Here is a 23,941-nt window from a genome sequence, read left to right on the forward strand (position 1 = left end):
ACCTCTGGTTAGAATTTTGAATGAGTCAGGGTCCAGTTTCCACTTGTGAGGGTCCAGTAGATTTCTGCTCAAGTCATCTGCCAGTGAATTTTGCTTGCCTGGCAGGAATTGAGCTTGTAGGTGCACTTGGTTACTCAAGGCTATATTCCAGAGAGCCATGTCTAACCTGCAGAGTGGGTAAGAATGAGTTCCTCCCTGCTTATTTATGTACCACATAACTGTGGTGTTGTCTGTCTTTATCAGGAGCTGTCCTGGAAGGATAAGGTATTTGAAGACTGTCAGAGCATTCTGTACAGCTAGCATCTCTTTTTGATTGATATGCAGGGGAATTTGTTCTGCGCTCCATTTGCCTTGAATGCATTTGCTTGCCATGTGAGCCCCCCATGCCTAGTCTGATGCGTCTGTTGTCAGGGTTTGGGAAGCAAGGGGTTGAGTGAAAGGAAGTCCCTTGTTGTGGTTGCATGCTTCTGCCCACCAAAGAAACTCTGCTCTTAGACAAGGTATGATAAGAATCACTGTTTCCAGGTCCTGAGAATGTTGACACCAGAGATTATTTTTAAGTATCACTGAAGTTTCCTCATATGCAGTCTTGCATATGGAATTAGCAGAATGCATGAGGCCATGAACTCTGGGGCTTGCAGTATTTTCCTTGCAGAAAGCTGGGTTTTGTTGGCCATTAATTTGAAAAAGTTTGTCAAATGGACCTGCTTTTCTGGAGTGAGGAATACCATCTGGGAAGTTGTGTTCAAGCTTGCTCCCAGGAATACAATTTGTTGGCAGGGCACCAGTTGTGATTTATTTTCACTGATGGTGTACCCAAGTGAACTTAGAAGTTCTTTTACAAGTGCCAGGTGCTGAAGTAGCAAATCTTGACTGTCCACCTGAATCAGGCAATCGTCCAAGTATGGGTAGATTTGAATATTTCTCTGCCTGCAGTATGCAATGGCTGGAGCCAGGCATTTTGTGAATACTTTGGGTGCAGTAAATAAGCCAAAGGGAAGTGCAGAAACGTAGACATTTCCTGCAAGACTCCCTTATAGGGATATACAGATAAGCTTCTTTTAAGTCTAGGGTGACTAACCAGGCATTCCTGGCTAGCAGTGAAAGCATTTTGAATTTTGGGACCACCAGAAAGGTGCTGAGAATAGATACAGCCAGGATAGAGCGCAAAGAGCCTTTTTCTGGGCACCAGGAATAGTTTGGTGTAGAAACCCTGCCCCCTCTGTTTTACTGGAACAGGTTGAATAACCCTGATATGGAAAAGAGAAAGTAATTGCTTTTGTGCCTCTGCCCACTGGTTTGGAGGAAGGTCTGGCAACCCGCTTGGAGTTGGCAGTGAGTGGAAGTAGAATCTATACCCCAGTTTTTGCACAAAGGGTGAGTTTTCCTCCTAGGGGCGCAAGTACTTGGGCATGGCTTGGAAGGATAATTGGAAACGCACACCCCAACCACACAAACGAGGCCCGAGTGCACGGACTGAACCAAAGCAAGAAAAAAAACAAAGTCCAGCACAAGAGCGAGGTGGATAATCCATAGTGTGGCTGACCCTAAAACAAACCGGTTTTGGCTACAAAACAGCCTTCCTCAATGTTAAAGTTGCCACAAATAAAACATTATTTAAATACTCATTTCTAAATTGTTCCAGTTATTCAATTGGTACATACCAAATCAGTTTAACTCATTCAGCCCTGGTTTAAAAAGAGCACCCAACCTAACTATCCAAGCTGATTCCATTTCATTTAACTTGGTGTGCCAACCTGACTTACAGATTCTATTACCTTGAATTTTAACTATACTTCGGAATTGGAATTTGGCAGTGTGAAGGGTTAAAGTGTGTTTGTAGAGTGCGCTGGTTATTTCATGATTTCTAACACTCAAATTCTCACTAATCCTAAATCTGAATGGTCGTGATGTTTGTCCAACGTAAAAAGCCCCACAAAAACAATCAATTAAGTAAATTACCCAATCACTACTGCAATTACCCATATTAATCTTATATATTTTGGATGTATTTCTGCTGGTAAATTCCTTACACCTAAACATATGTGCACAAGCACTACAATGTCCACATGGGTAACTGCCTATTAATTTTTCTCCAAATAAATTGGATTGGTGACTAGTTTTGTTTATGCATTTTTTATAATGTGTCAAGTATGAGTTAATAGTTCTTCCTCGTTTGTATGAAAATAGACATTGGGGGGGGCAGGTATATTGGCCAATTGATCATTGGCCAATAAAACATCTCAATGGTGATTAATGATATTTCTGAAATTGTTGATGTTCTGGCCATATGTTGTAACTAACCGTATAGGTTGAGTAATGTGCTTGTCATGATCATCTAATGCTGAATGGTATTGCAACAAATCCTCACGGTCCATTCTAGCTGCATATGCACTAGCACTATGTAAATTATTGGCTGAATAACCCCTACTGAGGAATCTGTTAAATAAATCATTTTTAACTGACAGATAGGTTTCAGTGGTGGAGCAGATCCGTTTGTTTCTTAAAAATTAAGATTTCGGAATACTACGCATAATGTGGGGTGGATGGTAACTAGTTGCATGGAGCAAAGTGTTGAACTGTGGAAACTTCCTAAATGTTTCAGTTTGCAAAGTATTATCTGGGGCTCTATTTATTAATACATCTAAAAATGTCATTTTATTCATATCACAGTTCAAGGTGAAATGCATACCCCATTTGTTTTCGTTTAGATATTCTACAAATTCTAGGGCATAATTACAATCACCTTTCCACACCATCCAACAGTCGTCTAAGAAATGATGCCAAATATCCATATTATCCTAAAATAAGTTATGAGTAGTGTCATAGATTAACTGCTCCTCAATAAAACCCATGAATAGGTCTGCGTATATGGGAGCAAATGATGCTCCCACAACTGTTCCTCTTACCTGCCAATAGCAAGTGTTTTGAAAATAAAACATGTTTTTGGTAAGGACGTGTTCAATAAGATGAAGCAGCAAAGTATTAAAACCGGGTGGATAGATATTGGCCTTCTCTAACCAAAAAGTTGGGTGTCCCCAATAATCTTTAAGAACTCTGTTGTATCCTTCAATCTTGACCTAACCAAAACTAACAATGGTTGTAAATATTTGGTTAGGTAGGCGGACAGTGGTTCAGTTAATGAACCACTGCCTGAAACAAGGATAATTGGAAAGTCATTGTGAACTTTTTCCATATGGGGGAGGCTTACCACTCCCTGGTTTTGAGGTGGAAACACTCCATTGTTTATATCTCTGCATACCTTAAGACTGTAGTCTTCGTGGTCGGTTTCCCCTGAGTTTGGACTGAGAAGGCCTGAGAGGGACTGAAAAGGACCAGTTTTTTGAAGGCCAATGCCTACTGAATCTAGGTGGCTGCACCTGTAAGAAATCTTTGACGGTTTGCATAGATTTAGCTTTTTCTTCCATCTTTTTAAGAACTACTTCTGCTTTTGTGCCAAACAAATGCCCCTGACTTAATGGAGCATCTAGTAATTTTGCTTTGACATGAACAGGCAAGACTTATTCCTTTAGCCAAGCATGCCTTCTCAGTGCAGACCCAGTGACAGCAGCCCTGCAAGATGCTTCTAAGGCATCAAACCCACACTGCAAAGTATGCTTAGTAACTTGGTTTGCAGAATGCATTAACTCTTGTAAATCTTTATTTTCTGCACAATCTGGAAGTAACACCATTTTTTGTTTAATTAGTTCCATAATATGTTGCTGCTACTTCAACATGTAAAACTGGCAATTCAAAGCTCTGATGGCAAGAGTTGCAGAGGTATATACTTTCTTACCCCATCTATCTAAAGCTCTAGCATCCCTGTCTGAAGGGGTAGGGTTTTTGGTTGTAGTACCCTTAATGCCTTTAGGTCCCTTGGAAATTGTCTCTGGATCCGCAGTAGGATTCCTAAAGAGAAATTTGTGAGAGTCAGGTACTCTGTAGTACCGGTCAAGTTTTCTAGGAGCTGGTGCTAAGGTGTCAGGAATAAGACTGGACTCCAAGAAGACATCATCTACAATATCCAGGACAGGGGGTATAGCTAGAGGCCTGTGCTGAGGCAAATCCAAAAATTCCCCTGAGTCTCTTTTTGGACTTGGGATAGTCCTGGCATTCCCAGCGGATGTGCTGTCTTAAGATATGCAAGGTTTCACCAAAAGAAAAATCCTCTGGAGGGGAGGCAGAGGGATTAGATTCCTCTGCATCTGCGTCCTCATAGGTAGATAAGGGTAATTAGAAGGGTCAGAGTCATCAGACTCCTGGTCTGTGGAATCAGAAGGAAATTCAATTATTTGTCTTTTGGCAGGGGAAGGCTGGCTTCCCTTAGAGTAATAAGGTCTTCAGCCATTCTAAGCATTTGTTTTTGTGGCATGGGAGCTTGAGCATGCGCTTTGGACATCGGTTTTCTAGGCGTAGTGCAAACTCTGGGCCTGAGAAATTCGGTAGTTTTAGTTGGAAATGAAGTTGTCGGTTTAATATGAATACCGGTAGATCAGAATACACCCTCGGAAGCCGATGCCTGCACAGTGGCTCCAGACCCATGCAAGGTAGAGACACCCGCAAGTTCCATAGTGTAAAAGCATCTCGCGGCATACCGGACTCTAAATAGGTCTCAGCAGAGGCCTGCGAATCTGCAGAAGTGGGCATCAGGGGCTGCAAAGGCACCTCACTGAGTACCGGCGGACTGGCGACTAGCTTAGCAGAAGCGCAGTCGGCAGTTTTTGACCTATGCAGTCTGTCTCTGTCTTTAAGCTTTTTTGGAAGATCAGTAGTTGGATGGCTTACCAAAGCCATTTCGGAATACGGAGAATGAGTGTGAAATAATTTAGCTACAAAAATAGCCTGACGATGAATGGCTCGGGCGTTAAACAAGGCACAAAACCGACAGTGAGGGACATCGTGGTCTGGGCCTAAACAGTTGACACAGTAAGAATGAAAATCTCTGTGAGGTAGTTGCTTTCCACCGGCAAGACAATTTTTAATTTTTTCTGACATCGGTTAGAGCAAGAAAAAAGAATCCCCAATGGGGTACGTCGCTTTAGAAGACTTCAGGTCGGAAAATAGAAAAAATGAAAATTTCAAGTAGAGGCCGACTGGCACTTGCGAACTGCTTCTGCTTCGGGCTCCTTCTCGGCAAGAAAGGCTGATGTAATGGTGTCAGCTGCATGTTTTATATCCCGGACGACCTGACGTCATGGAAGAGGCGACAGCAACCGATGAAGAAATCCCAAGACTCTGGTATTCGGGCCGACTGAGGGCTACCTGCAAGCAGATATCCCAAGTGTGATGACTGCAACAGTGAAAGACCAAGAACATCTGTGCCCACTTTTGTGGCACAGAAGGACAAAATCCTAAGTATGACCAGGTTCAAACAGCTGCAAGGGTGTTGGAAAAGCTAAGCAGGGGAGAGTTGGAGTGAATGGCCAATGTCAGCTTGCTTATCAACAAAGGGCGGAGGGAGAAGGAGAAGTAGTTCTGGTTAGCTGACTGCCACCAAGCAAGCACGAACTTGCAAGGAACTTTAGGCAGTATGCACTGGGAACATGATCTTGGCACTACCAAGGAAGTGAAGGCAACCCTCACCAGCATGTCACTGTAAGCATGCATATGCATAGGCACAGTACAGCAAGCCTCCGTGGTGACGTGAAAGGATTAGGGTCAGAAGCACATCATTCACTTTCTGCATCAATAGATTAGGGGAGGAAATAAACCACCTCCACAACTGCTTGCATGATGAACCCTCAAACAACTCTCCCCTGTGTGCTGGGAACCTTCAGGTGTAAAGGAATGAGGGGGTTCAAGACAAATGGGGGATGCTGGTCATCAGTTAGGGAGGGATGCACAGCTGGAGGGACTCAATGAACTGGGTCAAAAGTGCAAGTTCTAAATTTTGGGATGGTAGAGACACAGCATAAAAAAAAATCTATGAAACTAGCTAGAAGATGGTGTAGTAGTACAGATGAAAAGGTCATCAAGCAGACAATAAACCCATGTGCAAAATTTCTGAACAAATCAGCACATACTTGTAAATGCTAGATTATGAGTGAACACTTCTACAGTACCAGACATATTTGTATGCAGAGTCCAGTTCAAACAGATACTAGCTTGTCAGACCAGCGCTCTTACTTGGTTATCAGACAAATATACAAGTAAAAGCTGGTTCAGTTTAGTGAACAAAGTAACAAAATCAAAACTGTTCAGCAAGCAACCAACTTTATTTACCAATCAGTCTGGTACCTCATCCATTTGCCTTCACAGGATATAACATCACATCTAAATTCACAGTTTTTACACAGGTACGATCCCAATTAATCATGCTTAACAAGCAATTAAACAAAGAAAACAAATAAATATATATTTATAAATATATAAAAAAGACAAAATTTGAAAACAAGCATTCACTTCCCAATTCAAACCGCTTGGGGACAGTAGCCTATTATTTAATATAATATATCTTCCTCGTTTCTAATTCCCCTAGGAAGAAAAGGTTGTGCCAACACACAGAAAAAGAAAACCTGCATCTGATCCCCCCATGCATTTTACTAAAATGTTCTGCCACCGGACTTCTCAAATTCTGGTTACTTATATCCCCAAATGTTCCAATATATGAACTAACTTTACATTTTGCCTGACCCACATATCAAGCAGGAAACCTACAAATGCATCATATAATATAATTAGTATAAATTTGGGATGGTAGGCAAACAGCATAAGACAATGCCTAAAAAAATCTATGAAACGAGCTAGAAGATGGTACAGCAGCACAGACCAAAGGTCATCAAGCACACAATAAGCCCATGTGCAGAATTCCTAAGCAAATCAAGGAAAACAAAAAACATCAGCACGTTTGTAAATGCTGGATTATAAGCGAACACTTCTATAGTGCCGGATATATTTTTGTGCAGAGTCCAGTTCAAACCGACGCTGGTTCTCAGACCAGTGTTCTTACTTGGTTATCAAACAAACTTGGTTTTACAAGTAAAGGCTGGTTCGGTTTAGTGAACATGAGTAAAATCCAAGGCAATTCCAAGCCAGGACTTCAAGAAGCTTACATCCCACACTCTGGCATAAAAGAAAGGACATTTAAATAACTATATGTCAAATTAAATGTTAAATGCATCCTCTTATATCTCTAGGAACAAGGAGAGACATAAGTGCTCAACTTACAGTTTTCTTCATCTTTTCAACAAAACTAGTTTCTCTTGAAGACTGTACTCTGGAAAAGAAAATTATTTCTTTTAGCATAAATTCTGCAAATGTCAACAGCTGCAAATATATAACCCAAAAGAAAAAAAAATAAATACAGCTTTGTAAAAGCAGTTTTAGGTACTTCTTTATCTATTTTTGGTAAGTAAACTAGTCCTCAGACCTTTTTTAAATCAAGACCTTGGCCACAAGGTACATAAAGTAAACATTTGTGCATGACAGGAGCATTGGTCTCCACGCATATTTTAAACAGATTCATACAAATCTTAAAGAAAAATCAGCATTCAAAACTGCCAAGTGGAGTTAATTCTGAAACTCACACTAAGCAACGCTTAACTGTGCACGTTGTAGTAGAAATATTCAAAGTGATGCAACCAAAGCCTGCAAAAGAGAGAAAATGCAACATACAGAAGACAGTTTCATACGAAAATTGCTAGTGTATCCATAACTGAATTCCTACTGCAATATAAGTTGTAAAAAAAAAAAACAGGAAAATGGAAAAGAAATGAAGGCAAAAAAATGAAAATTATGCATTTACCTTAATACATTTTCATGACCAGGTCAATCTACTACAACCAGTGGACTAGCTGTCAAACTAGTCATCTCAGCGCCTAAAACTCACTCAGGCTATCAATCTACTTCTCCTGTAATGCACTCTCTCTTCTCCCTTGCTCCTCAGGTGCAGTCAGATCTGGAGAAAGCAGAGCTTCACAACATATGACAAAAGCAGCCAACTAGCATTCCTCCAAGTCCCTTCTGCAAAGGAGGTAGAAAGATGGGAGGGGAGAGAATGCTGAAGTGGACAGACAAGGATCATTAAGATCTATCATTATGGTAAGTGCATAACTTTATATCTTATACAATCAACTATGTCCATTTTAATCAGTATGCTAGATCCCCCCAGTTCTTCTTGGACTGCATAATGACAGAATACTTCTGATGACTAGAAACCCAAAGGCAAACCCTGACCAAGGGACTACATCTAGCTTTCATCTTGCAAAATACGCAGAGATCAAGTCACTGTTGCAAAAACATCATCTAGAGTCATTTTAGAAGAAAGCTTGAAAGGGGACCACTGTTCAAACAGAAAGAACTTTAGATATAGGTTTGCTGTACTTGTGGTAGAAATATGTAATACAGTCAGAAGGTCTATGTCATATCAGCGAACGGCCACATTGTCGAGTGTAATCTCGTCGACAATGCAGACCATCAAACCCCCACTAATTATACATGCCAACTCTGAGATCACACTACAGTGGGGAAAAAGGGCAAACTTCTTGTTCCCTACTGTAATGTAATCTCAGTTAAAACAGTTCAATGTCCTGCAATGTCGACAAGAAGATACTTCGACAATGTGGCCATTAGTGGATATGACAGAAAACCTAGTGAGAAAGCAATTTGGACAATGTAACTTGAGATTTTCTGGCCCAGTTTGTTAACTGCATAAGAGGCAGTTAACCACCCATTTTACCAGATTTTCTTGTGTCCAAACAGAAATACAACTGTATACCCATGTCCAAACAGTGTAACAAACAATCCCCTCTGACAGAGTACTGCAGGTAAAATACAAGCAAATTAATGGAGTAATTTAAATTTACTTCTGTGTCTACCATGGGATGAAAATATGTTTGTCCAGAAGGATACTTTCTTTAACCTCTCAACATGGAGGTTAACTGCTCAATTCCTGTAATGCAAACTCTTCTGACAGAAGTGACAGCCACCTATATTTCTCAAGTTAAGAACTTGGGGTTTACCTAATATGCTGGTTCAAAGGGAGACAAGACAGCGTTTAAAGCATGAAATTCTGATCCCAGGTGAGCTGCCACAATGGAGGTGCACTTGATTAACACCCTAGGGGCAGGGGTGAGAGAAATGGGAGAGCTCAAAATTGGTACTGACTGGAGTCTGACTTAAACAGGTAGAAATCTCTTGGACTCATCGGTGATCTTTATGTCAAATTAAGCATCCTAGAGGTCCAAAGATGCACAGTCTCCTTCCAATAGTCACAAAAGAATGGAATGCACTATGACCATCCAGAATTTGCCTTTTGGTCTAAAGTTGTTTATGTTACTACTTGCCATGAAGTTCTTTACCTTCTTCAGAATCGGTAAAAGACATAAACAATCCAGACCCTTTCTGGTCTGGTCGATCCTCTTGTACTGCTGTATTTTCTTAAGAGGTTGAGAACTTCTACCTTGACTACACCCTTCTGATGAGATGACGTGTCCTCATGGGTTAGTGATGGTGGCCAGGGCGTGGACAGAAAAGGGATACTTTAGCCTCTAGATATGACTGTCTTTAACCACTTATCCTACATGATGGTTATCTTTAACCACTTATCCTACATGATGGTTATCTTTAACCACTTATCCTACATGATGGTTATCTTTAACCACTTATCCTACATGATGGTGATTACCAGAGGGAAGTGGAAGGATGGTCAACCCCTGACTGTCTCCAGAATGAGATATTTGCTCAGTCCCTTAAGGGTTCAGTGACTTACTCAAGCACTGAGGACCGTGGAACTCCTGGTTCTGATGCCTACCTTTACCTGTCTGGTAGCCACCATGTTTATGCTGGCCTCTGTCAGAATGATGCTAATTGTTCTGTTGCGGTCTTCTGATTTCTGGAAAAGGGACGATTGAGAAGTGGCCAACTTATGCCTATAGAAGTGAGGGTACTGACAACATCTCACTATTTTTCAATTTAGGTTTTACCTTGGAACTAAAAAGGCTGGTAACATTTGAAGTGGGAGATAGCAAACAATGACTTGAAAATTCTCAGTGAGATCACAATGCCAAAAATAAGAACATTTTTGAAATGCAATGCCTGTACCAGCTGACCACACAGCTCAATTTAAATGCGAGTCAGTTGCATGGTATGGTTGGAAAATGTAGGTTTCATTGATGTTTGTTTGTTACTTTAATTTACTCCACAATCACAATGCTGAAACTTGCCCAATGCTTTGGACACCCGGTGTGCCACGTCACATTAGAAAGTGATTGTGTACGATAAATATTTTAGCACTCAACAAGGATGTGTAAGCCTGCTACACAAAAAGCTCCATCACCCTGGACTCAAAGAAGGAACCTACTGAAACTCTGAATCTTTAAGGTCACAACCACGTGAATAGAATCAGTCACAATATATTTTGTATTTGTCCAGAAATCCCAGACCTTTAGAGATAAGGGGATCTTGCCCAGTCTTCTTTGTATGGGCACCACAACATCCAACTCTTGCCAAGACTTCTGTACAATAAATACCACAATCTTGGCTACAAGTGGGACTACAAGAAGATGGGGGATAGTGAGAAGCATCCTGCAGAGAACCTGAATGAGAAATATCCAAGAAAGAAGGCAGACTAGTTTTGACTCTTGACTACTATCCTACTAGCGGTTAAATATTTTTCTTTTCAACTACAGATGAGATGAAGGGAGTAAGGACCCAGAATGGGAATGGTCTCATGCAGAGGCCAATATCAGAACAGGATCTAGGCAACAGCACCAATGACATCAATGGCTAAATCAATGGCTTCCTGATCTACACCAAGACCATAGAAAAGGCCAGCATTGAAGGACTGAGAGTAGTTACTGGCTTCAGTGCTAAATGAAACGGCACAGAAATCCTGACCCTGGGACCAGTACTAAAGTCTTTTCCAACAACAAAGTCACTTCAACTGAAAACGTCTGAAGGTTTAAACACTGAAAATAAAGACACCAAAAAAGATGCAAAGCATTTTGAGCCATGATCAGTACTAAGGCCCCAGTGCTAATACTTCTGACCCTAACAGCCCTCAAAAGCAAACATTCTCAATGCCAATGTTACCAATGTCTACAAGCCCACAGACAACGGCAATGAAGAAGCTGCCAGCAAAAATGAAGGAGTCTGCAGAGGGTGTGTTGGCCTCTCAACAATCTAAGTCCTACGAGGAACTGGTAAAGAAGGACTATCGATGGAAGATGGAAAATCACTATCTCTAGCCACCCTGGAAAGTAAGGAGGGATGAGCTAAACTCATCTTAATCTGCGTCTTAACCACTGCCCTCATTATCTCATCCCAGTCTAAATTAACTGTTAAAGAAAGAACTGTGGGTGGATGACCACACAGAAGTAGTAGAATGAGACTTAAAGGGAAAAAACATTGTTAACTCAACTTCAAAAGAACCACCACCAACACATTTTCGGAGAAATACAAAACATGTTTCCCGGCAGGACAATTTCTTACACCTGATGCTTCACTTTGGAAAACCTGAGCTACATACCATCCAAGAGATAACCTTTTACACAGACTGAAAAGAAGCTGGGAAACTACCAGTCCTAGCCTTCTTAGAAGGAACAGGGAAAGTAATCAAGAGCAAAAGGCCAACTCCTTATCCCCTTCAGACTTTGTTCAATTGTGAGTTCGGACCACAGATGGAATCATCATAAAACTCTCTCTGGAGAGTATTCCCTTTAAAATTGCCTTACTTGTCCTATTAAGTATCACTGTTTAAATCCCTTGCAAATATTAGTCTACCTTAATTCATAAACATCAATCGGTCCTTTGGTTGCATTTCCACTTGTCACACACAGCTCTTTATGATATGATGACACAATTTAGAATGGGCCTCCTGAAAGAGTAGGTTTGGAGAAACACAATGGCACTAACATTACTTATCTAGGATGCATTGCAACTGGCAAAACCATTCTGTCGCTTGCATATTTTCATATTTACATTAATAATTTTTACTGAATGAGCTACATGTTACTGAAATACACGGGCTGAAATACCATAGAATAAGAACAGATATATACAATGCTGCTGTCAACTTATAATGCACTAAACTGGATATAGCCCTAGATTTTTGTTTAGCTTAAACAAAATATGCAATATTTACCAACATTTACATATTTTCATTAATATTGCCAAATCCAAATCACGTATAAACTACTGACACTTAACTGTATATTGTACAGCTTGTGAAACACGGAGTACTTCTTGTACTGTTAATTAGGCACGTAGGCATCATTTGTCATGCTTCTAAAAATACCTCAACAAATACCCAGAAAGAAAATAAAGTTTGTCTAGCCAAGCAAAGGTCTTACTGATATTATTCATCTGAACTGTACAGTTTCAAAGATATGAAAAGTTTTTGTGACCATTAAGAGACATGTCTGCATTAAAATATATTAAAAGATTTTGAATATATTGGCTTTTACCATTGCAAAGAAAAGTTTTTACGGAAAAAACATTTTTTTATACTTTCGAGGTTAACATTTAATGTTCACAAATTGCTTATTTGTTTAACTTAAAATACTCAAGAATGCAATTATCATTCTAAATCAGAACCTCATTTTTTTATTTCATACCCAATCTCAAAATTAATAAAGTGCTCAAACAGTTAAAAGTGGTTTATAAAATATCCAACCAACCCATAAACGAAGCAAGGCAAACAAAAATAAGTTATATACTTACCATAACGTTCCATGTGAGTTGTTAATCTTGCCTTCATTCTTTACTGATGGGTTCAGAGATGATCCCTTGGCTTCGAGTCAGCCAATTGCAAAGCTCGTGGTCTTCAAATAGCTCGAGGCCAAGTCCCTATCCTATGATGTACCTAGAGTTACCTCAGATCTTGTTTGCTGCGTATAATAATACCATATGTCATTCTTTCACTCCCAAAAAAGGATACAGAAGGAATGAGCAACCAGGACGGATCCAGCATCTCAGTCATTTAACAGCCCAGGAGGGGGTAGGAGGGAGGGACGCAAGAATGAAGGAGAGATGAACAACTCACATGGAACGTTATGGTAAGTACATACCTTCTTTATGTGAAGTTGTTCCATCTCGCTGTTCATTCTTTACTGATGGGTAGCATCCCAAGCACCATCAATCTCGGGTGGCTCACAGGAGTATATTTCTCAGGACCATGGATCCAAAGGAGGCCCTGTCCCTGGAGGCCTTGTCAACTTTGTAATGAGTGATAATGGGAGGGAGGTTGGAAAAATGGTTAAGGTGTTTACTTTACAGGCATAAGGTGCAAGGTTTGATTTTCACATGGGGTAACTGGCTAGGCTTAAAATGGCCTAAAAGAGCAGATAGCCTAATACTAATCTATGAATCTATAAAGTTATGAGCATTTGACCAAGTGGCTGCTGCGCAAATGTTATCAATAGAAGTCTGGCAGAAAACCCAGATGATGTAGAAACTGCTCTGGTTGAGTGAGCTTTGATTTTATGGTGCAAAGGCATATTGGCAGCTGAATAAGCAAAGGTGATACAATCAGATAACCATTTAGACAGAGTTGTTTTAGCCACTAGTCTACCCTTCCTGGAGTTTGAAAATGAAACAAAAAACTGGTCTGATTTTCTTAAATCTTTTGTTCTATCCAAATAAAATCTGAGCTGTCTGTGAAATTGTTTGAATGGTTGTGGAAGAAGACTGACAAATCAATTTGGTTGAGACTGGTTTCAGTGCAAACTTTAAGCAAGAATGAGGGGTTTGTTCTAAGTGAGACTCTGTCAGTATGGAATATCAAATAAGGAGGCTTGATGGATAAAGCCTGAAGCTCTGACACTCTGCGGGCAGAAGTAATAGCTACTAAAAAGATGGTTTTCCATGACAAAAATTTGAGGTCACAAGAGGAAGCTGGTTCAAATTTATGTGGGAAAGCATAAAATTTAGATTCCATGGAGAACAGGGAGATTTCACAGGTGGTCAATATGAAAAGTCCCTTTGAGAAAGGCTTTAGATAACTTGTGAGAAATAATATTCAGTCCTTCAAATCCAAGATGAAAATTAGAAATAGCAGCCAGTTGAACACAAACTGTTGCTGCCACGGCTCCTTTGCTAAAAATCATAGTCAAGAACTCTAAAATGGAGGCCATTGGGGCTTGGTAAGGATCAATACTGTTTTTAGAGGCCCATATACAACATTTTTTTTCCATTTGCTAAGATATAGCTTCCTAGTAGAAGATTTATGAGAGGATAAAAGGACTTGTTTTGTCTCATTGGAGAGGTTATGGAACCTGGCTATGATGGGAATTGGAGCAGCCAAGCTGTCAGCTTCAGAGACTGCAGAGGGATGAAGTACCCCTGATTAATGTGTCAGAAGGTCCGGAACTGGGTCCAGAATCCAAGGGTCCTCCAAAAGATAAAGTCGAAGAAAGGGGAGCCAAATCTGACTAGACCAATGAGGGGCTATTAGAATGATGGTCCTTCCCAGGGTTTCTGCTTTCTGTAGAACCTTGGGTATCAACGGGATCGGTGAAAATGCATAGAGGAGACCCAGAGGCCAATTGTGTACGAGCGCATCCCTTGGGGCTTTTCCTGGAGGGGGAATCAAGGCAAAGTAGCTTCTGCATTTCGTGTTCATGTGACTAGCAAAGAGGTCGCAGCAAGGCTGGCCCCACCTGCGGAATATCCTGCCCGCTATTTTTTTCTTGAGGGACCACTCGTGGGGCAACAAGATTGCCCTGCTCAGCTTGTCTGCTATCACGTTGCATTTCCCCGGGATGTGCGTTGCCAACAGAAAGCGCTGGGTGGAAACAGCCCACTGCCATACTCAGAGACTCACGACAAAGGGGGTAAGATCTGGTTCCTCCTTGTTTGTTCAAATACCAGACCAGTGACATGTTGTCCATCTGAATCTCAATCGTACCTAGAGGAAGAGAGTCCTGAAAGTACTGCAATGCCAAGAGTACTGCTCTCATCTCCAGGACATTGATATGCAGATGTGTCTCTTGATTGGTCCATGTGCCTTGGGCTGTCTTTCCCTGAAAATGCCCCCCCACCCTATCAGGGAAGTGTCCGTGGTCACTGTGGCCACTGGAGAGGGTAGCACGAATGGGCGTCCTATCGTGACATGAAGTGAGGTCAACCACCATTGAAGATCCTTTTTGCAGATATTTGTGATCATTACCGTGTTAGACATGGGAAGCTCTTGGTAAGACCATTGAGTGAACAACAGCCATTGAAGTATCCGCATATGCATACAAGCTAGTGGTATGGCTAGAATTGCAGCTGCCATCATGCCTAACAATTTCAGAACTTCTGATGCTGGTGCTCTGTCTTTGGATATCAGAATGGTGACATGCTGACAAAGAAGAAAGACTCTTTCTATTGGAAGCCTTAGTGTGGTGGTGGTGGTGTCCAGTTCTGCTCTGATAAAAACGATATGCTGTGATGGTGACAAGGCAGATTTTTCTGAGTTGATTGTAATGCCCAGTTGATTGCAGAGTGGACTCCCTGGCCTGAATGAGTTGCTGCCTGGTGGTGGCAGTAAGGAGCCAATCGTCTAGGTATGGAAACATCTGGAATCCTAGACACCTCAGGTGAGCCACGACCATAGCCATGCATTTGGTGAACACTCTGGGGGCTGTCGTGAGAGCAAAGGGCAGGGCTCAAATCTGGTAATGATTGGCTCCCAGCCGGAAGCGCAGATGATCCCTGGACAGCCTGACTATTTTTATGTGGTAGTATGCATCCTTGAGATCTATCGAGCACATCCAATTGACTTTCCCTAAGAAGGGAAATATAGACTGAAGCGTGACCATCCGGAACTTCTCTTTCTTTACATATGTGTTCAGTCTGCTGAGGTCCAATATGGGTCTTCAGTCCCCCATCTTTTTTGGAACCAAAAATAATCTTGAGTAAATTCTGGATCCTATCTGGTCTGCTGGGACTGGTTGGATGACTTTTTTACTGTTGCCTGATCCCTGTAACTGGGTGGAACATCCGGGATTTTTCTTATGACTGGAGGGGGTGTGGCGAATGGGATGAAGTATCCTCTGGAAAATATACTTTGTACCCGGCTGTCTTTTGTTATTTTGAGCCAGGCATCTGGATACAAAGATAAGCAACCCCCGACTGCCTCCAGATCAGGACAGTCGGGCCTCCTTTCAGGAGCGCTGGTAGGGCTTCCCAGAGAAGTGATCTATGTTGCCCTGGTGTTGCGGACCCCCTCTGCCGCGAGGGAGGCATCTTCCATTATTGTCCCCTCCTCTGTCTCTGGAGGGGGTTCACCACATGTGTCCTGAAAGGCTCCTTGGGCTTTTCGGAACCACATTTTTCCTCCCCTTTGACCCTTAGGGTAGGGTCAAGGTAGGGATGGAAAAACGGACCTCGACGGCACAGTCTATCCATCCTGTTCACCCCGGTTAAGGTTTCCTTCACTTTAGGCCCGAAAAGGGATGAGCCATCAAAGGAAGTATTCACGAAGGATGACTTGAAGGGCTCCGCGAAGGAATATAAGCACATTCAGGAGTGTCTCCTAAGAGCAACTCCTGTATCCGCTGCCCTACTCATTCCACCAGCTGCATATGAGATGAGTCGCATGGATGAGTTTACTATAGAAATGAGAGTAGCAAGCTGGGTGGCAACTTTGTCGGTAGCTCCTGCAGCTACTGTACCCTGAAGAGCATCTCCTAGCTCTTTAAGGAGATCTCTTTGTAACCTGGTAAAATGGGTTAAATAGCTGAGTGAATGAAGAGCAAAAGTCACTGAACTAAACATGCGCTTCCCGTATCTATCCATGATGCTGGAGTCTCTGTTAGAAGGATGGATAGATGAGAAAGTTTCAGACATTTCCTTTTTGGTGGCTGCTGCCCCCACCATGGCATCAACTGGAACACCTTTTGTTAAGAAAGATTTGTCAAGGGGGACAGAAATGAACTTATTAGGCCTCCTAGGGACAGGCTCCATAGTATCCGGAGACTCCCACGCCCTTCATGAGACCAGCTGCATCAGCTCATCAAAGAGTGGAGACACCCAAGAGTTGGAGGGCTGAGACCCAAAAGCCTTCAGGAGGACTAACTCATCCTCAGTAGGGCTTTTGGACTGCCAGTCACCCCTCTGCTTAAGGATTTCAAGTATCTCAGTGAATGAGATATCTTCAGAGGGGGACCGTGGGAACCCTTCTGATTCATCTAAGTCAGTATCCTGGGGGGAGTCTAAAGGTTTCCTCTTACACAATCTCATCCTGGGAACCTCATCAGTGGGAGCTTCTGGTGAGGTCTCAAAAGAGCAAGGGCCACCCAATGGGGCTTCCTGAGGCTATGGGTCTCTACACTTGGTCAGGATGTGTGAGGCAGAAGCAGATACAGGCGCTTTAGGGGAGGAAGAAGTCAGACCTGAGGTCGAGGATGTCTTAGGAGACATGACTCTCCTCATGGCATCGAAAGCACCTCTGCTCCGATGCGAGGGGACCGATGGATCCAAAGAAACTGTCGATACCCCCAGCACCAGGACAGTGGGCTCCGAACCAGCGGTAGGAGCCAAGCTCATCTGAGCCGAAGCCCTGAGAGGCAGAGTCAAAACAGACAAGTCAGTCCGACTATCCTCCCCAGACCCGACCAGAGAGTGTCAACTCCTAGAGTCTTCAATCGGCACCGAGGGTGTCAAGAGTGAATGGAGCCAAACACACAGGAGCAAGTGTCAGCTCAGAGGGTTCCACTATCAACAGATCCGACTCCTCTGGCTCCGAAGGACAAGCATGGCTCAGAGGAGGAATAGTTTGAGCTGGTGCAAGAGTCTTCAGCTCCAAAGTCATTTGGGTCGAAGCAGATGAAATTTTTGCCAAGGCCGGTGCCGATAACAGCTTCTGCACCACACGATCCATATCCAGATCTGAAAGGCTGATAGAGGACAGAGAAGAGCGCATCGAAGGTGGTACCAACTGTAGTAACAGACTCTTAGGAGCTTCGAATACCGGTTCCAAGACTGGGGACCGGCTCCAAAAAGAAAAAGACTGTCGGTTCTGATGGCAGTGGAGCCGAAGTCGAAGATTTCTTTGACTTCTTACAGTCAAAAGTCTTAGAAGACTGAGGACTTGCTGGATCCACCTTGGTCACGCAAAGTTTCTTGAAACGACAGTTTCAACAACCCTCTGTCAATTAGTTTTCTTTTCCTTTCCTGTAGGACCCTTGAGGAGAAGGAATGGCATATAGCACAGCTATCCTGTAAATGCAGGGCTCCTAGACAGTACACACAATTTACATGGCCGTCTGTTACAGACATCTTTTCGCCACACTTTGGGCACTTTTTGAAACCAGACTTAGGGTGTTTGTCTTGGTCAGCCATTGAAAAGTCTGAGAGAAATTACTGTCACCAGAAAAAATTCTAGCAGTAATTATCCACAAAAAGCCTTAATAAAATCAGGCTAAGTCACAAACACACACACACACACACACACACACACACACACACACACACACACACACACACACACACACACACACACACACACACAGTAATGCAAATGTAAATATTAAAGTGACAGGAAAAGCCTATACTGTCACCACAAACTGTCTAAAACACACAATATGAGCAGGCTATGCAAAAAAAAGGAAGATCGCTGCTATAAGGTACAACACACTAAATATTCTAAGAAATATCTAAGTCGAACAAAATTACTGTTAATTACAAAACTGCAGCAGTAATAATAAATTCAAGCCTTTTCTGAAAAAATATAAGGCTAAACACACCGCACAGCAAAAAACTATACACTAACTATTTAGCAAAAAATGTGACAAAGGGTCACTGACTAAACACACACTATTAATTAGAAAAAGATTTTAAACTAGGCCTAAACAAGAAGCCATCTAGGAATTTTTTAAATCACAGTAAGGGAAGGGACTAAAATGCAGTAATGCACACTAGAAAGCTGTAAGAGCTTTATAAAACTATCTAACTATCTAAAAGTAGATAAATAAGTAAAAACAGTTTTACTGGCCTGAGCTACTGCAGAACCTCCAATCTATTGCAGCAGCAAACTAGATCTGAGGTAACTCTAGGTGCATCATGGGATAGGGACTTGGTCTCGAGCTATTTAAAGACTTCGAACTTTGCAACTGGCCGACTCTAAGACTAGGGATCGACTACGAACCCATCAGTAAAGAATGAACGGCGAGATAGAACAACTTCACATTATCAATTTCTCACTACCTAAAGTTGAATACATTCTTCCTATATTAGCTTTATAATCCCCCTAAATACAGCTAAATCCTGATAAAAACAAAATACTTAGATTTATTATCCTGGTTAATTCTTGCAAATACCACTGTGTAGCCGAAGGCAGCAGAATGGCTACCTGTGCAGGCAACGGCCTCATATTTTGAATAACTTTACTTTTAAAATTATAAGCACCCAATATAGCCCCTTCTAAATAATTTACTTCATACAAAGGACAGCTTAGACTTCCTATGCAGTTCTGCTCTTCAGATGGTCCACTACTCTTAAAACTAGTACTACAGAAAAGGTCTTCACTAAAAATGCACCAGTACATTCAAACTTTACCCCCCCCCCCCCAGAACAAAATAGGGAAATTGGCAACCTGATCAGTTTAAAAAAAGTAAATAAAAAGACTCAAAGTCTATTTAAAAAAAATGCATGTTAATGCTTCTAGGCCAAGACTGATCACTCTATTTCTTAGCCAATTCCTTTAACCTCTAGTATGCCACTTTAAACTAGAACCCATGTTCCTACTTTTCGTTACTCTTAAATTTTCTTTTACCTGTATCTTCTAAAACAGTTTGTCTATGAGGGGATGTCTGTTACTCCAATAATAATCCTAGCACTGATTGCTTTTGGTTGGTTTTGTTCTTGTTACCCAATATTCTGTACACAATTAATATCTTATTTTCAGACAACTTCCATATGTTAGCACCTCGCTCCCTACTCTTTATATCTCTTCCTTATGCAGCCAACTTAGGAGTCACCATGACTTTACACAGCTGTGTATGTATGTATGTATATATATATATATATATATATATATATATATATATATATATATATATATATATATGTTAATTATATGGTTCACTATCAAAATCTTGAACCACAGAGTCCTGAAAATCAAAATCCTGAAGACATAATATTGAAAGAGTAAAATGCTGAAGACCACAATACCAAAATCCCAGACTTATCCCCCTACAGGACCCATGTTATAACTTTTCTGGGGTCCACACCTTTGCAGGACTAAAGCTAATGTAAGAAAGCTGCTAAAGGTGTGACAATTCAAAGAAGTTAAAATGTTGTTGACCATGCAAATAATGCAAATGACAGTGACTATTTTATGGGGGACAGTTTTACACATTTTAAAAAATGGCCTGTTTGTCCATACTGCTGATTCACTCAAGGCAGCAAATTTCTTTAAACCCAAGCTTCAGGGCACAACAAAAACCCAACTTTAAAGATCACATTTAGTGCTGCAAAACAAACTTTTATTTTCACATATTTACATACTGTTAACTTAATAAGTAGGCAATTATTTAATTGCTCCACAAGTATTTACTCAGGCCAAACAAGTCTAATTAGAGATTGACCCTAAATGGACATAACACTACACCTGCATATTAATATTAATTCATAAGCATAGCTAGAGTAGCTTAGACCTCTGGTTTTGGAAGCTTTTTTAAACAATTTTTTCAAAAAAATGCCTTGAAACAAACTTATTTGTACTCGAATCTTCATATGCATAAGGATGCGTACAAACACTTTTTTTATATAAAATTTAAAGTTTGTTTTGCCACACTACGCATAACTTTAAATATAGAAACTAAAACTGCAAAACTATCTGAATAACCAAGCAAACTACATACTGGCCACAAGAAAAAGAGAGGAACACCAAACAGTTCTGAAAGAAAACAATCACCAAAAGAAATACATGTGACCTGAAATCAGAAGAATACAGTAAACAAAAACTCTTAAAATGGATACTCAAAAATCTTACCAAATAAGGTGTTCTACATTTAAAACAATACTACAAAAATTGCCTGGGTCATCTTAGCAATGCCAGTTTGTTGAGTGGCAGATAATATGTGGCAAAAGGGAGAAGACATACAGGATTATGGGAGAAGCAGAGGAATTGGAGCAGTGATGGTGAACCTTTTGGGCTCGGCATGTCAAAAATTTGGAAAATGCCTATCTTGATGCTGCTGGTGTGTCAACCCCCCCCAACAGAAAAACAATTCTTTACATATTCATTTATTTAAAAAAAATACAGTCCAATCATGTCTGCAGCCATGTATTAAAAAGAAAAAAATCAGTGAATACACTATGTGCACTGATAACTGGGCTTAAAACAGTGCACAAAAAAATTACCCTACTTTTAATAATAAATTTGAATTGCACTGAAAAGAAATATGAAACACATTGCATTTGATTTAACATCAATTAAGGACTTTTTTGTTGCTGAGTGTTAATAAATATATGTAGAGTCGCATATTTCTTTTATTTTTGTTCATTCAGTTTCTTTGGTAACTTGGATGTTGAACGCTGGTGTGTCACCTTTGACACGCGTGTCAGCTTCGCCATCACTGACTTAGAGCATGGGAAAAGTTTTTGGGTACAAAGCAAACTAGTGCCTGCATTACGTTGCCCTACTTGCTGAAGTCGTCAGACTCATTTGTGCAAGACTGAATGCTTCTCCTACCCATACACAGAATCTAGTCAGTCCCCTACCTACCTGGCTCCTACAACAGTGGGCTAACAGTCACAGCAGACAAGTTACAGATAATCTACAAGAATACTGAAAATATAGCTGTAAATGTATGTACTTTGGTACTTACTGATACAGCTCCTGATAGATAAACTGCAACTGCAGCTATCAGACTAATGTAAATACTACAGTTACCTACTTTACTTTCATTTGAACAGCAGAAACTGGCCATCTACCAGTAGTGGAATCCTCTGCTCCTACTAAGCTCTTCACTAGAATAAACGCAACAGGTTAGTTGTTGTTTGTCTTTCGGCTTTCTCCCGGTAAGGGGTTGCCACAGCGGAACTCCAGTCCGCTAATGATAGGCAATAGATTTTTATGAAACGCCGAGGTGCCAGCTCGACGCCCAACCTTCAACAAAGGCATGCCCATTTACGCACGCATGTCTTTCGAAAGCTACCCAATCACAGGAAGGACATGCAGACTCCACACAGAAGGCACTCCCAAGCCAAGCTGAGAATCGAACGGGAGAACCTCTTGCTGTGAGGTAACAACGCTATCACTGTACCACCGCGGAATTCTATATAGTACAGAAATAATCAACAACAAAAAAAAAATTCCCACAAGCTGTGCTACATTCATTCAGAATGAAAAACTGAGGATGAATGACTTATTTGGCTACATGTGAAGTGCTCACACTCAGGCATTCTAAACTGAGGGGAAAAAATCTGAAATTTCTGTTCCCTGCTGCAGATATTGTCTTAACACAGATGTACACTGAAAGACAGGGAGACTGTAAAGTTCCACAGCACTACTGAATCCAAGGGCAGCAGAAGGAATACTTGCGTGGAGACAAAGCCCTGGCTTATATGGAGATAATTCCTTCTCCATTAACTGAAGCACAGAAAGAACCCATGTCTGACGTTCTGCAGTGTAAAAGATAAAGACAGAACAACAAGTAATAATGGCAATTTGCCATATGAGGAAGGAAATTAATACGCATTAGTTAACATTTTTCTCGTTCTACAGTTCAAAAATGGTCAAGGCCTATCTGAACACATGCACTCTGTTCATGACAGGATTTATAGAACAACTTTATATTTTCCCTTGAAAGATAGCAGCAATGGAGTTTAAAGGACTGCTGAGTGGGTGGAGTGTTCCAGAACGAGACGGTAGGTCACCACGCAGGGCCAGCAACCTTGCCCACTCACTACCACCAGACCCTTGCTGACATGCAACAGATATTCAATCGGGAATTTGTGGGTTAGTACAAAATTGCCAGAAGACTCTCTGCCTCTAGCCAGACAACAGCCGTCTCTCATCCCTGAAGGATGAATGAGCCAGTTAGGTACGGGGGGGGGCAACCATTATCCTGAGGAAAGAAAAAAAAAAACTAAATGCACTACTGTACTCTTTAGAACACTGGTATTTCTACCTGGAGTCTTGCAGAACCTGCAGTAAAAGTAGTTTTCTGTTTTACATTTCTTAGTTCCATATGATGTGTGCAAGTGACCAGACAGAAGGGGAGTAACGCCAGGTATATTGGAGGCAGGTTCAAATTGTTCTACCATGGGTGTGGATGGGAGGAGAAATGGGGTGGGGGTTATCCTGAAAGAAGAGCATGTCAAGAGTGTTTTGGAGGTAAAAAGAGTACTGACAGAGTGATGTTTCTGAATCTGGAAACAAAGTGTGATGATGAATGCTGTTAGTGCATATGCTCTGCAAGTTGACTGTGTAATAGATTAGAAAATAAAAAAATTTGGAGTGACTGAAGTGGTGAACAGTGTACCCAAGGGTGACAGTGGTGGAGCATTTAGTGTTTTCAGTTTGTTTAACATGATAGATCGTTTATCACTTGCATAAAAATGCCCTTAATTCAGTACTGCAGCAAAAAACAAAGAATTATGAAGATCATTATTGCAAATTTTACATTAACATCAGAGCGCATCCTTCTGTGGAAGTACATCACAAATTAAATGTGAAGGAAAGGACACAACCAGCCTGCAGCTCAAGCCTTGGGAGGGAACAAGTCTCCATGTAATTAAACGGTGATTATACACTACAGCTTGAGACAGTAATGCTACAGCCCCTGCAAAACTGTTTGTCAGAGAATAAGTATTAAACACGTGCACACACACACACACACACACACACACACACACACACACACACACACACACACACACACACACACACACGTGTTTAATGAATGATCACCATAGCTCACATACATTCCAGTTAGCATTCATAAGGTAATACCCAACATATTATACTCTCTAAAGTACATGCAATACCTAGCCTGCCTTTCAGTCAGCA

At 41.2% G+C, this 23,941-nt stretch overlaps 1 protein-coding gene across 1 annotated transcript in view; it reads right to left on the reverse strand.

The window, feature by feature from the left end:
- The window catches only part of LOC122787192 (NADPH--cytochrome P450 reductase), a gene marked incomplete in the record, with an annotated part of 550,447 nt that overhangs the window by 305,490 nt on the left and 221,016 nt on the right, over nucleotides 1-23,941 (reverse strand). Inside the window, 1 exon segment of the mRNA XM_044053780.1 lies at nucleotides 7,168-7,216. Coding sequence (XP_043909715.1) covers nucleotides 7,168-7,216 — 49 coding nt within the window.

Source organism: Protopterus annectens, chromosome 13.part0 (assembly GCF_019279795.1).
Source record: "Protopterus annectens isolate FY-2018-M chromosome 13.part0, PAN1.0, whole genome shotgun sequence".
NCBI lineage: Eukaryota > Metazoa > Chordata > Ceratodontiformes > Protopteridae > Protopterus > Protopterus annectens.